General features: G+C 38.7%; 2 protein-coding genes across 2 annotated transcripts; one reads left to right on the forward strand and one right to left on the reverse strand.

Annotated features, from left to right (window-relative positions):
- Window positions 1-9,897: 9,897 nt before the first annotated feature.
- LOC108772483 (uncharacterized) lies at window positions 9,898-11,089 on the reverse strand. The gene is made up of 3 exons (XM_018538015.1): window positions 11,010-11,089; window positions 10,778-10,925; window positions 9,898-10,701 (listed from the first exon to the last, which is right to left on the reverse strand). Exons 1-3 carry the CDS (start codon window positions 11,087-11,089, stop codon window positions 9,898-9,900), a joined length of 1,032 nt encoding a protein of 343 aa, XP_018393517.1.
- Window positions 11,090-15,236: 4,147 nt separating this feature from the next.
- On the forward strand, window positions 15,237-15,668 carry LOC108772484 (uncharacterized). The gene has a single exon (XM_018538016.1). The coding sequence runs from the start codon at window positions 15,237-15,239 to the stop codon at window positions 15,666-15,668; it is 432 nt and encodes a 143-aa protein (XP_018393518.1).
- Window positions 15,669-18,083: the final 2,415 nt, after the last annotated feature.

The raw sequence follows: 18,083 nt of genomic DNA on the forward strand, positions 1-18,083 counted from the left end.
GAATCGCTTGAGGCGTTAGACGCTGAAGCAATTCGGAAAATAACGAGTAAGGAAAGTAAATCGCTTGAGGCGTCAGACACTAAGCAATTCAGAAAAGAAAAGAGAGAATCGCTTGAGGCGTTAGACGCTAAGCAATTCGGAAAATAAAGAGTAAGGAAAGAAAATCGCTTGAGGCGTCAAACGCTAAGCAATTCGGAAACTAAAAGAAAAGAGAGAATCGCTTGAGGCGTTAGACGCTGAAGCAATTCGGGAAATAACAAGTAAGGAAAGTAAATCGCTTGAGGCGTCAGACACTAAGCAATTCAGAAAAGAAAGGAGAGAATCGCTTGAGGCGTTAGACGCTAAGCAATTCGGAAAATAAAGAATAAGGAAAGAAAATCGCTTGAGGCGTCAAACGCTAAGCAATTCGGAAACTAAAAGAAAAGAGAGAATCGCTTGAGGCGTTAGACGCTGAAGCAATTCGGAAAATAAGGGAAAAGAGAAAATTATGCATGAAGAAGGAAGGACAAGAGAGAGAGAGAGATAGCAGATGGTCAAATAATAATAATAGAACAAAAAAAATTGACTTCTTACTTTTGGGATGAATGAGGTGTTGATAGATTGGTGGCGGAGTCCCTGAAGGTCGGGGCCTGTGATGGAGCAAGGTCCCGGACTGGTCGGATGTAGTCGCTGCCCTTTTCACGGGAACTTCGAAATTTTATATGTGTCACACGCGAATTACTGGGAGTGAAAGCTTTATTGAGACCGGTTTTAAATGTAATATCGGAACTGTCGAGGATCTGACCCGCACTATTAGAATTAAGGAAGTGAAGTTTCGTAGTCTCGCGGCTTCATATTTATACTTGCGGAGGGCGATATGCCCTTCTTTGTGTAATCGGACTTTGGACTTTGATCGGGATTGACTTCCGGGAAATGGAAAAATTTGGGTCAAATGTGTCGAATTTTCATTGGTCCTGGAAACGCGCGTGTAGCGTTGAACTCTATTAACCCGAAGATGTTTTTCTATAAGATCCATGAGTGCCGGTTGACCTTTTGATCTCGCGACGTGGCTTATCATCTGAATTCGTCGGTCAAGACAAATTCCCTTTTTTTTAATTATTTAATAATTGTTTGTCGACGCTCACTCATTGATCTTCAAATTAGAAATAAGAAGCAGGAAGAAACGATATTATTTGTTTAAGTTTCTTCGTACTCCTTATTTAGTTAATCCTTATTATATTTCTAGTTTTTCTACGAAAGAAAAGATTCGTGGAGTCCCCCGGACGTAACACATACTTTTCACTATTTTCAACAGCCGTGCATTTTTCTTCCTAAATAAGCTTCACTTCACGTGTTTTTATGACTATAATTTGTTGATTCTTAGAGGGAAAGGGTAGAATTGGCCCATTTTTACAATTGTTTTAAAATAATCTCATTATTTACATTAAATCTTTTTTTTTTACAAATGCAATTAACTTCAACGTGTTATTTTTCGCTCTAATTGATGTCACGATTCTATGGTCGTCGATTATTTAGAAGTCCTAATGTAATAAAATTATTGGCTAATGTTAATATTAACAATATATTTCTTACAATTGTTTTCACGGTTTAGCTAAGCCAACAAATATAACAAATCTGCCATCCACAAGCACACATGGATTACAATTACAGGATAATGAAAATTTAGGAAACGAAGCTGGGATGGAGCTGGAACACACATTTTGTTGTGGTAAATTTTGTTTTATTTATTGACTACTACTAGATGTAATAATAATTAATAATTAATTGAATTCAATAAATAAATTCAATTTTAAGTTCGTTTCACGTTTATTTTTTCAGTTTTTATTTTTAATTGTGTACTTTTTTATGGTATAGGAAAATGTCAGCGAATATATTTTGCAAAATTTGCGATAATTGAGCGCAAGCTCAATAGGATTATTCATTCTCTCGAAAAAGAAAATGTAAATGTTGTGCAAGAGGTGGATTTATCTCTGCTGCCGAATTTTCCCCTCACTAGTGTACAGCAAATTAATAACTTTAATATACAACTGGAGGATGTAAATGTTCGGAAGCAATTTGTAAGTATATATTTTATTATTTGCAAATTGAAAGACTTATGGCCTTGAATAATGATGTCACGTTGACAGCTTTAATTAATTTTATAGAAATGAAATAAAATTTATTATATTAAATAATCAAAAACAATTAAACCAATAATACATTACATTGCACGCAAGCGTATACGCGTGTACACACACACCACGCGCGCGCGCGCGCGCACGCACGCACGCACGCCCGCGTACAAATTTTATAAATATTCATTTGTTACAGATGGAAAAAATGTCTACATTAGGCGGAGAATCCGTATCAAAAGTTGTTAGAAACATCATGTCTCACACTATTGGATACGAAGTTGCGCTAGGATACACCTGGACTGGACAAAAAAAAAAATTAGCAATGAAGAAGTCCAAATTATCTGACGCAATAATTGGTATAAAAACCTCATTTAACATTTGTTCTGTTTGGGACAAATGTTAAATAAGGAACAGATTGCTTTTCGACAAGTATTATGCTGTAATATAATCAGACGTGAGATGTCTCTTCTCTTTTATTTATATTATTTTGTAGTGAATTTACTATTCATGTAATTAGTTAAAGTCATTAACCACGTGTCTATTGTTTTTTTACGATTTAAAAAATTTTCAGATCGTAAAAAACAAAGTACATACAAAATGTCGCCTAACTATTTACATCTTCCAGTTTATTATTTTTCTTGTTTATCGTTGAATGAATTTTGCCTGCATTTCTGTAAAGCATAATTCTTTTTCACATTTGAAAACAAAATGTAGAAAAGTCCCAGATAATACGGAAAATTAAAAAAAGAAATCAGTCATATGTCGCCAATAATGTATTCATTTTCAGATGTAAAAAGAATTCTTTTTCTGAACTGTGAATATAATAACGTTTTTCATTGGTACAGCTAGTGCGCACTCAGTGCAGTTTCATTCCGTTGTACACAAATCGGCTGCGTTCGGAAATATCACCCGAGTGCCCCAGTATATCGTCTTATCCTCGTTTAACATGGGTGAACAACAAGGATAAGACGATACACGGGGGTACTCGGGTGATGTTTCCGAACGCAGCCATCGACGTAGAGAATATACCTATGTTTAATAAAAATATAGAAATGAATTAAATTGCGAAATCTTCAATACATTTTATTGTGTTATTTGATAAAATATACAGTAGGCATTTTATCATTTTCAATCTTACTCTACCATTCAGATTAGAGTAATGTATAACGGCTTTAATGTGCACTGAGTGCGCACTAGCTTCGCCAATGACAAACGCTATAAGTGAATAGGTGAAAGCACTTAAGGGTGCTGTCCTATGATACGGAAATTACACCGGAACGGAACAGTGAGACCAATCACAATCGCAGAAAGGAAAGTAGAGTAATGATTGCAGAGATCTGATTGGTCTCACTGTTCCGTTCCGGTGTAATTTCCGTATCATGGGACAGCACCCTTATACAGGGTGAAATGCTTATTAATGTAAAATGTAAATGCATATTCTGATCAAAGCTGATCTTTATACAGGAAAATTCGTTCCAGAATTAAGACAGGAACATATGTTTTACAAAGACACAGATTTTGGTATAATCATATCTAAAAATTTAAAAGAATATGCTAGAATTTTTTCAAAGTGTTTTGATTTCGAAAATCTTTTGAAGAGCCATATTTTTAAACCTGACCTACAATGTACTCTTTGCTTCCTGTTTCGTGGTTTTAATCCCTACCATTTTTGTTTCTTCGTGACTGTTCATCAACAATTGTGCTTCTTGTCATGTATATTTTTCGAAACTAGGTAATTTTTATCTCGTATGACGAGAAACGAATAAACAGGATGAAAGGTAAAATAGCAAAAGGTTAAAAGCAAGAAACAGGAATCAAATAGCACATTGTATATCAGGTTTTACTGTGAAGCAGTGAAAACAAGTTAGTCTAGAGAAAGTTAAATTAACCAATTAATTGCCATATGGGTTATCGAATGTAGCTTATGTCACATTGGTCACGTTCAGCAGACTCAACTGTTGCGGAGCGGATCCGTGAGCGCTCACTACTATTGGTATATTCTTTTAGATCATCTAATAGCAGTGAGCGTTCACGGATCCGCTCCGCAACAGTTGAGTCTGCTGAACGCGACCATTGTGTGACAATATATTCAGTTTTTATAATTTTTAGGAACCATTTTCAATATTTACTGTAGCTGGGCTATTTTATGTCCAAAATTTGTATAACATATTTTCTTTAAGCTGATTTTTCATGTGCAGCACGCTGCGGCAGCAAAATGTTATTATTGGTTAAAAATTTTTTGTAAGGTGACGCACTGTGACGCACTTCCAATCAGTTCTCGAAAATTTGTATCACATGACATTTTGCTGCCGCAGCGTGCTGCACATGAAAAATCGGCTTTCCATTATATATGCGTCGAAAGTGGCTCCTTTTTGCACGGTGCGGGAAGCGGCCACCCGTTGCACCGTGGGAAATATACTCAGCATCCGAGAATGGATTGGACATTTTGTCTATTCGAATCCGTATTTTAAACAGCGAAAATTTTTTTTTGGATTCAATTGGATTCAATTAGATTCAATTAGATACAACTTGATTGAAAAACTGCGTTTTCTATTCAAAATTTTGAATTATACAGTATTCACTGTGGTCACAAACGCACTGAAAAAGCTGATATTATTTTTAGATTCAAAGGTATACAGATATGCTCCATGCAATACCTATAAATGAATAAAAATATATTCGGATTGAAAAGTAATTCATTTTAACTTTCATGAATCCGTATTTCTGACAATCTAAATCCATTTTAATTCATGTCAATCCATTCTCAGATACTGGGTAAGTAGAGCCACTTTCGACGCATGTGTAATGAAAAATATTAGTATGTGCGATACGTGCGAATGTTAACTTCTCGCACTTGTTGCACAATGTTATACTATTGTCTATACTATATGTCTAATACTATTATATAGATTCGTTCATGATTCGATTTGTAGCCGTTGTCTTGAAGAAAGATAATACTACAGTGTCCGAAATAGAAGCGAGCATGCAGGAATGGTTGCGAAGATCCGGCGATAGAATGAGAGCATTAATGTTAAAAAAATAAAAACCATTATCTTAACTCAATTTTATTAATATAAGATTTTATATGTTAATTAAAATTATATTTTGAAATATATATATATGTATAGTTGTGTATATATATATTTAATGTTTTATTATATTATAACACCTATTATAAAATTTTAACTTCATCTGTATATTATTATTATTACTAAAATCTGTTTATTATTAGAATTTTAATTCTAATAATTATTTATCAAAAACTGTATCTAATTTTTTTATTATAGGTACTTCAAATTTAATGTATAAGAATGTATATATATGTATATATATATATATATATATTTATTGTTATAATACACATTTTAAGTAAAATAAAATTGATATTAAGTTTTTGATAAATGTCATTTAAAACAAAATCAGTAATAAAAAATTAATAATTTAATAATATAATTGAATTATAGACTCTTATATGTTTCAAAAACAATACAAAAAATTTAAGCAAATACAAAGGCTATTAAGAGTCAACGCTGTTAGCAGTGCGCAAAAACACAATCTTAAAATCTATAACATAGATACCATGTCGAACGTTTCGATCCTTCGTTTCGGATCATCATCAGCGACAATACAATATAAATTTAAAAATTACTCAGAGTTGCAAACAATGATGTTGTCCCGCAGTATGTAATATACAACCAATCTGAGGCAAGACTATCACTTCTTCACGTGAAAGTATGTACATTAGTACGAATAATTGAGTATGTCTCAAGTTGGTCGACAAAAGACATAAAATCAATTATATCACAGAAATCGCATTGATCAAATTTCATCGTCAATATGTCTGTATATGACGATGTACAACGATATAATAGATTATATCGTTGTACATCGTCATATACAGACATATTGACGATGAAATTTGATCAATGCGATTTCTGTGATATAATTGATTTTATGTCTTTTGTCGACCAACTTCAGACATACTCAATTATTCGTACTAATGTACATACTTTCACGTGAAGAAGTGATAGTCTTGCCTCAGATTGGTTGTATATTACATACTGCGGGACAACATCATTGTTTGCAACTCTGAGTAATTTTTAAATTTATATTGTATTGTCGCTGATGATGATCCGAAACGAAGGATCGAAACGTTCGACATGGTATCTATGTTATAGATTTTAAGATTGTGTTTTTGCGCACTGCTAACAGCGTTGACTCTTAATAGCCTTTGTATTTGCTTAAATTTTTTGTATTGTTTTTAAAATCAGTAATAAATAATATACATATAGATAATAAATTGATTAAGGCCGATATTTATGGTTGTAATGTATTGTTATTTATAGTTGTACTGTAATGATTATTTGAATAATTATTACAGTTTCATAAATCTGTGATTATTCGCCAATTAATATATATATGTTCAATTTTTACAAGGATATTCGAAGATGATTATTCAACTATTTTTGAACTGTTATTGAATATGAATTTTATACATGATTATCTTTGTGCAAATTGAATATAAAATGATGAATAATCTCAGATTTATGAAACTATATGATTATTCAAATAATAATTAATTATAAATATCGACCTAAAAGTCGACAATAAATCGACTTATAAGTTTGACTAATAGTCGACTTATTGTCGACTAAAATTCGACATGGTTGTCATAACCTATTCAATGCTGGCATATACAAATTGGCTGAAAGTCGACTTATTGTCGGCTAAAAGTCGACCTAGCCGCCCTAACCTAGTTAAAATTGTCGACTTATAGTCAGTATAAAGTTGACTTAAAGTCGACTGACATGGCTGACTTACAGCCGACTATAGTCGAGACATTTGTCAACTATTAGTCGGCTACAAGTTGGCATTCAGTCTGACTTTAAAGTCGACTTTAGACTTTGTCTGCCGACTGACAGTCTACTAATAGTCGACTTCGTGCTGTTTGGGTCAGGATTGACACTATTGTCATTGAAGCTTAAGCTATCAAAGCTCTCAAAAAACATTTGTGTATCAATAGATTCTTTTATCAAAGTTTCTAAATGAGCTGCAAATGATTTTTCCTCATCTGTTATTACTGATACTACTTCGTATTCAGAACGGTCAAAACATTTTTGTAATAAAAGAATAATGTTTTTAGGATTCATCGACATTTTCTTAATGAAGGTTACTTGTCTTTAAATATCTTGTAATGAAATTTTTTACCTACTCTTGACAACTGAAAAGAAAATGACTTGAAAAAGGAAACTAATTCGAGTTCTGAAAAGTACTCGAAATGAAAAACTATGAAACGAATTAGAGAAGAAATGAGTTAAAGTATGAAAAAACTCAAGCAAAAGAATGCAATGTTTTTTACAAATCACATATATATATGTTAAAATACAAACCTTCGAACTGCAACTTCAGTACCTTGCAGACGGAAGGAAAAGTACAATGCAGGACACGCGGATTTATGAAAATAGTTAAAACTTTATAAACGGAAAAGTGCCAAATTTATTTTAATGAATATATAAAAAGTTATTTTTAAATGATAAAAATATTTTTTAATGCAAAACAGTCTTCACTATCAATTTAGTTTCCTTCTGTCCGTTTTTTTGTCAGTTTTCATTATAGTGTAATTAACAGGACTATAAAAAAATTTCATATAGGATAATTACATGTTATATAATAGTCAAACATAAAAGCTTTTCCGTTTATAAAGTTTTAACTATTTTCATAAATCCGCGTGTCCTGCATTGTACTTTTCTTTCCGTCTGCAAGGTACTAAAGTTGCAGTTCGAAGGTTTGTATTTTAACATACACTGTTGTTAGAAATTTCTTAATAACTTTTAATGAACATGTAAAGGAAGCTTGGTTCAAACGTGTTAATGAAAAGTAATGAATGCTGTATATGAATATTTATTTATTGATGTCTTAAATTTTATTAACATATGTATTACTTTTAATGTATATGTTTTTATTGAATTTAATATACATGTTCATTATTTTTATTACTTTGAATTTAATATACATGTTCATTACTTTTCATTAACACGTTTGAACCAAGCTTCCATCTACCGACTCATTGTAGAATCAGTATTTATACTTACATTGATATACTTACATTATTATATTCATAATATGACCACATTGCAATAACGCACGTCATAAGAGCCCTAATCGTCGAAAAGTGCAAAATGACGAACAATCAAGACGAACTCATCCGCGGACACGCATCTGTGTGATACAATGCACAGTCGGCAACACATACAAACATACAATGGAAAGCACCCGAATCGAAACGCGTCCGTCACGGTCGAGTGGTTCATCGGAACTCAAGAACTTTCCACTGATCTCGATAGGCACAAAACAGCAACGCACGACATAAACAAATATCCAAGCGCGTCAGAATAGTTTATGTTTAGAATCAGTAAAAACAATTGACGACTTGGTCGCGCAACTGCCGCGACCTTGCGTCCTTGGCAGAAAGCGCCAAAATTTAACTGATAAACCGGAAAAATGTGAAACTCCTGCACATTTTTGCTTAAGAGAATGCGACAGTACCTGCTCATTTTGCAATAACGTAGGAATAGTTAGATGTGCGTGGTGTACAGCATCAATGTGCATGCAACACTTTTTTGCAATTACAGATGCTAACCCACCACATTATTGCACAAATTTCATAATGGATAAAGACATGTGAGAGATAAGGGGACTAACATCAAAAACCTCCCGATATTGTGAGAGGTAAGGGGACTCTAATAAATCTGATAAAAAATAAAAACCCAACCGCAAATTGTATCCGCCATTTTGAATTTTCAAAAATAGACTTCAGATTCGTAATCAGCGACCACGAAAATCCTTAGATATCATGTTTGATAGAAATCCTTAAAATAATTTAAAATCCGACCGCCATATTGGATCCGCCATTTTAAATTTTTAAAAACTGATTTCAAATTCGTAATCAGCGACCTCAAAAACCCTCAGATAACAAATTTCATAGAAATCCTACAAACGGTCTGTAAAATACCCCTGTATGTCCACCCCTAAAAAATGTAGGGGTGATTTCCACCCTAAAATTCGTTTTTGGGGAAAAACGAAAAATTGCCTGTCAAATAGTGTTCGAAGAACTACTTGTATGCACAGTTTCATAAAAATCGGCGTATTGCAGTTCCATAGTGTTACTTGTAAGTACATATATAGGAAAAGAGAAAACACACGGTAAATACGTTACATAATTTTTATTTTATAAAATTTCTTTGCAACCACCAATTATATATTTTGAATACATTTTGTAAAGCGCAATTGTTAGCGTGATGTCCACATCGCATAGTATCAGTGGCATCTATATCGGCTAAAGATTTTATGTCTTCGTAAACTGCATCCAGGGTCTCGATGTGCACGCGTTCGTCCAGAAGCAAGTCTCGCAGCCACGTTCGTTTCTCACGTCCCTTGACGTACACCACAGCATCCTCCTCCTCCTCGCGTACAGCACTCGTAATCAGGCGTTTCGCCTCGCTGTACGAGGTCGTCCCGTCCGTCCATCGCAATACATGGTGATAGGCAATCAACCAGGAAGCGCAAGACCTGTCGGATCTTGTCAAAAATCTCCATGGTACGGGATTCGTAAAAATGTAGTGCGTGAGTACGGTCCCGTGTTTCAGTACCGTCACTTCCTTCACGATGAATCTCTCGTTGACGATGAAACCTTGCAGATCCACGAACGTCGGTACACGCATGTCATCGAGATGAAGAAGACTGCGAACGATGTCGACGTATCGTAGATTTTTATATCGCGCGCTTAGATGATTTTGCGCACAACGTTGGTCAGCGGGTTATACTCGACCACGCGATCGTGTATGATGAGACAGTACGCGGTAGTATTCGCGGGTACGTTCTCCTTGCACACAAATTCCATTCGCACGTCCACGGTCGCGCTCTTGACCGATTCGTTCTGTCGAGAGCAATCGATGATTACGAACGGACCGTTTCGTAAAAAAGTCGTAACGGTGATATTCGGTTCGAGATACTCGTATCCGTAGTAGCCCTTGCAGAAACGCGAGTACATGTCGTACAGAATCGCCCATTTGTTTTTAGTGAAATCCAGATTCAAGTCGTCGTACGGATAACATTCCGAGTTCAGGTAGAGTTTCACGTTGGTCAATTTACAGTCGTCGAATCGGCTCGTATCCTCGGCCATCTTCTTTCGATCCGTTTGCAGAACAAAGATGACGTATCGCGGTTTTTCCAGCTGAGTCGCAGTTTTCATAGCCCAGGAATGTTTCGTCGTATTCGGTAAAAACGGGTACTCGTACAGATCCCACGAGCGAAAAGGCATGCTCAGGTATCGTCCACTCCCCAAGGCCCGTTGCATCGACAACTTATTTATCTCGCTCAATACCACGTGCGGCATTCGCCATTGGATCTTGAACAGTTCAAGCTTCGGCTCCACCGTCCAATTTCCCAACAGACAATTCACATCGTTGCGCGATCGTATCAGAATCAACCCGTGACGAGCGTTGATCACCACGCGTCTGTAATCCTCGCAGAATCCCAGTAGTACGTTGAGCGGTACGCAGAAATTAAAGTATCCATCATTCTCAGTCTGCGGATCCCAGCCAGCGTTTCGCAGAATCACGCTTTTGTCGGATGATCACGTAGTTTTTGAGCGTGCTAGTTACGCCCACGTTTCTGTTGCGATCAATCTCCACACCTTTGAGTTCGTAGCGAATCTCATCGAACATGAAAGCGACGCAATTATTTCCCAGTGTCACGTCGGCGTTCGGTACCACTGCATTCTTTGTCAATTTTCCTTCGATGTACAGAAAACTTTCATACGGCAGCGTGTACAGATCTTGTTATTGTATTGGTATTCGTATCTCATCGCTGTGTCCAAACGTCGTGTTGACGAACGGGTTGTACGTGTGAGTCTCGATCTTGACGATGCGATCGTCGAAGACTGACTCGTCCTTGACGTTTAGAATGTCGGTCATCTTTTTCAAAAGTTGCGCACCACGAATCCCAGAAATTTTAAAAACTCAACGTTCGATGCACTGAGCCTCTTGTTCTTCTTTTCGATGCGTTCGGATGAGCGAGTACTGTCGAGCGGCGATGGCTTTGCGAAGGATACGTTATCTATCTGCTGGTTCAACACGAGCATCTCACGCGCGCGCGCGTTATCGCTGTCGCTGTCGCACATGCAATCTGACGGTGATCTCTTCTCCGCGAAAATCGAGCAACCGCCCGTTTTGATCGACGATGCGTATCGTTAGATTCGTAATGCTCCGTGCGATGATCGAAAGATAAATGATCTGTGTCGGCCTTTCCGATATCTTATATCCCGGTAGCACTTGAGGCGAAAATTCGTGTATCGTGTGCGCGCTGTTACCGTTGCTGTACGCGCCGGTGGTTACGTTACACTCTACGCGGATAACGTTTACGTTCATTATGTTGACTGACACGTCCGACTCGTGCCATTTTCGCGGTCGTAATATACGCTTCGATGAGAATCCCAGCAGCGATCCGATACTGTTAGGTTTGTCAAAGTTTATTCTGAAGGCGCATATAATATTGCACTTCATCGTGTTGTAGTTTGCGCGGAGCGCTATCGGATACTCTCCATGCAAGTTGTCGTCGTTGTCATCGGGAGGTACGTCTCCACGCACTATATCAACGATATCGAGCATGTCGCTTTGCGGACGTTTCCGCGAAATCGCGCGTTTCAGAAATTCGTTTATGGCTTGTAGTTCGTACGAACCCTTGGGGATCGTAATTTCCTCGTCATCGTTTCCAAAATGAAATTTATTGTTCGAATCGTTCACGTTCGGTATCGTGTAATAGGTCTCGAAAATCGTAAGACCGAGCTCGTAGTCGTCGTCGCTCAAGTCTATCGCGGGAAAGTAGCTTGCCGCGAGAACGCTGTTCTTCCCGCTTAGCGTAAGTGTCAACGACATGATGGTTCGACGAGCACTGAAATCACACGACGCCTCGTCGAGCTTTTTAAAATTCGACCGTTTGTAGAAACTGCAGACACATCTGTCCGCAAAAGTTCTGATCGTACGTCTGATAGGACGTACTCTATCGTAGTCGTAACGCCGAAATATCGCACGAGTTCCTCGGGCGGTCGCAGATTGCCGAAACTGTCAAAGTACACGACGCGATTGTTCCTCTTCGCGTACGCTACCCAGTGAGTACCGGAGCCTGTCATATCGTCCAGATTCACGATACCGCTTTCGTTTCGGTAACGCGTTACGCATGAAAACTCCTCTAAAGTACGGTACGCGCATACGTTTTGCAAGTTGTAGCAGTTGCACGTTGGTGGTTGCGCCCGTGGGCATTTTTATCGTTTCTTCGACGTTTTTTTTTTTTTTTTCATACCCTGTCCGCGTTTGTATGGACCGAGATACAGCCCGCGTCCGTATCTGTACGGAGCGAGATACAGTCCGCGTCCCTGTTCCATCGCGCGATCGTGACGTTGCAGCTCCTCGAGCTGACGCCGCGCGGCTTTGCTGTCGTTTACCGCTTTCGCCACGTCGGCCGTTCCGCCGATCAGAGATGCGAGGGCGCCCAACATTGGCAGAATCGACAACATGCCGCCTCGTTTCGCGGTCGGAAGAATCCGTTTTTTCGTCGTCTTCTTCTTCTTCATGCCCATGCCGATCTTGGTCTTGGCTTTCATCGCTGTCCAGATAGCAGCAGCGGCGGCTCTCACCCAGAGCCGAATCTCTCGCGGTAACGCGTTTTCGCGCCTCCTCGGCGAGTACCTCGTCCGCCGCGTGTCTATCGGTGAGATCGTTGCTCCGAGAATACGTGATGTCGTGCTCGCGACACGTCGCGTCCAGTGGATTTACACCTGCGTCGCCTCTGGCTAATTGTTTCTTCAGTCGAGTGCCGGGGCCGCAAAACTGGTAGCCTGGAATATGTAACTCAAAAGGAAGCGCGTTTATCGCCCGATTTAACAAGCTCTTCGTTGACATTCGCCGCAATTCTTTATCAGATGCGGCGGACCGTCGATGTGCGTTTGCTGACTCGGCAAATTGTAATGCTTCAGACACCGACAGTGTCGTTGTACCTCCGAATCCGTCTTTACGTGTTCCGGAAGCTTGTCCCACACGTGATCGATATAATCGCCGCACACTTGTAACAGTACGATCTTCGGTATATACTGCAACTGCTCAGCGTTCAATTCTCGAATGTCGGAAGAACGATGATACAGCGTGAAATACATTTTGCTACTGCCCGATTCGCGGATTCGCGCGCCTATAAATAGGCGTTGGGGACTGCGGGTAGTTTACAGTGCGAGTATGAAATTTGTGCAGTCTCCACTGACGATACGCGTCATGAATTGTAACGCGAAATTGCAAACGATGCGGGACGACGCGAATAAGCGCAAGCACGGTCAAATGCTGCCGAATACTATACGCGCGATCGTCTGTAGTCCGTCAAACTGCGGTAAGACGAACGTGCTGATAAGCTTGCTCGAGAGCCCCAACAGCGTACGTTTCGAAAACGTGTACCTACGTCTACTCGAAATCGCTGCAACAGCCAAAGTATCGATATCTTGAAAATTTGTTGACGTCCATCGACGAAATCGGCTGCTTTACGTTCTCCAACAACAGCGTTGTCGTTCCACCGAACGAGGCGCTACCGAATTCTATCTTTATCTTCGACGACGTGGCATGTGACAAACAGAACGCGGTGCGAGAGTACTTTTCGATGGGTCGCCACGCGAACGTAGACTGCTTTTATCTCTGTCAGACGTACGCGAGGATACCTAAACATCTGATACGCGACAACGCGAATCTGCTAATCCTGTTCAAGCAGGATAGTACCAACTTGAAACACGTTTACAAAGATCATGTGAATACCGACATGTCGTACGACGAATTTTGCGCGTTGTGTTACAAATGTTGGCAACAAAAATATGGATTTGTAGTAATAGACAAGGACAGTGCGCTTACAAAGGGGAGATATAGAAGAGGATTTAACGAGTTCGCGATACCGTCACGCTGTCAGTCATCGTCCGTACTTCGACTGAGCCAAACATGCTTAACGTGCGAGAGCGTAAAAAAATCGCGAGGGAGATTGAGAGGACGAGCGAGTCGATCCGCAAGAAACATCGCGCTCTGAAGACCGGTAGAATCGACGAGGACATTGCGCTGGACAGGCGTTTCGAGCCTATCGTTGAACCGTTGCAGATCGCAGACGGTAGTCCCATCGTGCGCGCGATAAAGACAGAGTCGCGTGACGCTACCCCTAAACGCAAGAGAATGGAGAAGAAGGATGAGGAGGAGAAGGATGCGGGAGATTTCTTCGTGACTCCGCGCACGCATTTATTCGATCAAACGCTCGAGCCGATAACCTCCACACCGCATGCACCTACCCAACCGTCGGAGTCATTCGACGACGTTTCCGAAACGACGTACGCGACGCTCGCGATACCCGATCAGAATCATTCGTCGGAGAACCGAGAGAAATCACGAATTAATATGGGCCCGCTAAGTCTAAAGTATGTTGAGCCTGTCCTACGAGGACACAATGAGAGCGGTATGGATCGCGTGTACGGCGCTTACTTGGACAAGGACGGACTAATGCTCGGCAATAAGCGTTTCGACGTGGATGACGCGGATAACATAATTATCGACGGCGTACGTAACGCCGGTACACCCGGCCTTTACGAGCTGATTTTCAAGAGACTTCCCGACGATACGCTTCACACGGAAGAAGATATGCGCGAGTACAAGAGCATGCTGCAGGCGACGAACGCGCATAAGCACAAGCACCATTCGCAGGGTCGAGTACTGGTCAACAGGGGATACAAGTACAAGAACATAATCAAGCCGTTGGTCACACCTATGAAAAAATTTGGAAAAGGGTTACTTCGCGCCATGACGCTAAACGACAACGCGATCGAGTACGTGCACTGGGACGATCCCAACGAGTTGGTGGATCGTCTACGGTTGCTCGACGCTTCGCAACGAGCGGGCAACACCGCTCACGGCAACGAGATGCCGTCGATCATCGAGGAACTTCGCGAAGCCGGTCTTATTATAAATTAAATCGCGTATCGACGAAACGAGCCAGTCGATTGGTGTCATCGAATAAAGTATTATTGTTATATTTTTTTTTTCATGACGAATCATGAAAGAAAAAAGAGTCAGCTCCGAGAGACGCAGGCTCGTCGAGGAATTGCACGCTCCGGCGAGAAGAAATTTTCCACGAAGACGCGTCATAGTACGGGGATACGACGATCTATGGCAGGCCGACATCGTTGAGATGCGACCGTACTCGAGTTACAACAGGGGTCGTCACTACATACTCACCGTCATCGATGTGTTGAGCAAGTATGCGTGGGACGTGTCGCTCAAGAGCAAGGGCGGTAGCGAGACCGCTGACGCTATCGCTGAAATAATTCGAGAGAGCGGAAGATGTCCGAAGAATCTGCAAACGGATATGGGAAAGAAGTTTTACAACGCCAATGTGCAGAAAGTCTTGAAAAAACACGACATTAATCATTATTCCACGTATTCGACGTTGAAAGTGTCGGTGGTCGAGCGGTTCAATCGCGCTTAAGAACGACATGTGGAAGATGTTTACGCTCAACGGCAATTACAAGTGGGTCGACACGCTGCCGCGTCTCGTGTCGGATTACAACACGCGCAAGCATCACACCATCGGCATGCGACCTTCTGACGTAACTCCCGCTAGCGCCGAAAGACTCTTGGACACGGTGTACAGCGCGATAAAGATCGCTGGTCCCGCAAAATTTAAAGTAGGCGACGCGGTACGCGTGAGCAAGTACAAGACGATCTTTGAGAAGGGTTACACGCCAAATTGGACCACAAAGGTGTTTCGAGTCGTCAAAGTACAGAAAACTAATCCGTTGACGTATCTTCTGAAAGATTACCGTGGAAAACCGGTCGCTGGAGGATTCTACGAGCACGAGTTGCGTCGCATCGCTAATCCCGACTTGTATCTCGTGGAGAAAGTACTGCGTAAGAAAGGAGACAAGGTGTACGTCAAGTGGCTGGGATTCGATGGATCGTACAATTCATGGATAAATAAAAACGATGTCGTTTAAATTAATTTTTTTATTTATATAAAAAAATATATATAAAGGTATAAGAATATCATTATTACTCTTTATTTATTCCTTCACATACATACATGTACTTATTTTTAATATACGTAAGAATTAAGTACTATAAGATACATACATTACGCGAATACAATAAATGCGAAGTATAAAGATACATTTAAAAAACGTATTAAAATATAAAATATAAAACTCAATATAAAATACATATATAAAACTTGATATAAAACTCAATACATATATAAAAGTAAAATATAAGTATGAGTAAAAATAAAAGTATAAAGATACATTTAAAAATTCAATACATACATAAAACTCAATACATATATAAAAGAACATATATAAAACACTCAATACATATATAAAACTCAATACATATGAAAATATAAGTATAGGTACAAGTATAAGTATAAATATAGGTATAAGTACAAGTAAGAGTAAAATATAAGTATACAGTCAATACATACATACATAAAACTCAATACATACATACCTAAAACTCAATACATATATACGTACAGTATAAGTATAGGTATAAGTATAGGTATATATATATGGCTTTGGTACATTTTGAGGACACTTATATATAACTATATATTTGAAAGCAGTATGTGTTATTTCAGAATAGCTATGTATAGCAATCAATTATAGCGTTTTTCCCATATATATGCACGATTTTACATGTATGGTTTATTTCGAGGACATGTATATAATAATAAGCAATGGGTCATTATGAGGACATATACATATTTACGTATGGATTATTATAGGGACACGGATGTATAAAATGAGATAAAAGTGTTTTTCAATATAATTTCACCTCAGCAATATCATCTGATAGCTATAATTGGTAAATATATTATATTTAACATAATAATTATCGTTTTATAAGAATGGTTACTTTTGAGGACTTTTAAACTTTAAACACGGAATACAAATACTTCATACACAAAGATGAAGGAGATGTATCCAGAGAATGAGATGAATCCATGAGAAAGAATGAGAAGGCATAAAAAGGGATCATCAGGATAGAGCGTTTACATCCCAATAGGTTCATTTACTTTTCATTCCGGTAATTATATAAAATATCCTCACTATCTCCGATTTCGATAAAATTCTGCTTATTCGATGCGTTTTTGCATAGAACGAAAGAATCTGACAGAAATAAGTGTCGCTCTGCCCTGTGAACCGAGATATTAAGCGTTAAAGTTGACGACCATTCAGGTTAGGAGCAGGGCAGAGCGACAAGGATAAGTATTATATGTACATATATGGTCTATTTCAAGGACATGTATATATGTATATGTCCTTGAAATATAAGTATAGGCCGTACATGTTCAATAACATATATATGTATTTATATTGAGAGACACTTATTTCGGTCAGATTCTTTCGTTTTATGCAAAAGCGCGTCGAATGAAGCTAATTTTATCAAAATCGGAGATGGTGGGGGTATTCTGTATAACTATCTTCATACATACAATGTCCTTAAAATAGATCAAACATGTTAAATCATTCGTAATTTTCAGAAAAACGGTATAGATGACTACTAAACAGCTATATTGATAAACAACATTTATTTCTTTAAGTTATGCTCCTATGCATGATTCCGAATCAGTGATGTGTATTCTACTATTCTATATACACAAATTTATTCAATTCATATACATTCTTCTTTTGTATTATCTTCTCAAACTATAAATTCTTTGTATTTTTAATATTGAAATACACCCTGTACACAATATAACACAGTCATACATGGATTAAAGTCCTAGATATCAGAGAAGCGCAACCGATCTTAAGCGTCCTGATTGGCGTAACTGTCAGTCAATCATGACATTCATTCATTGGTACTAAAAATGGCTGACTAATAGACGATTAGTGGTTCGTTA

The sequence above is a fragment of the Cyphomyrmex costatus genome, unplaced genomic scaffold, assembly GCF_001594065.2.
Source record: "Cyphomyrmex costatus isolate MS0001 unplaced genomic scaffold, Ccosl1.0 scaffold191, whole genome shotgun sequence".
Taxonomy (NCBI): domain Eukaryota; kingdom Metazoa; phylum Arthropoda; class Insecta; order Hymenoptera; family Formicidae; genus Cyphomyrmex; species Cyphomyrmex costatus.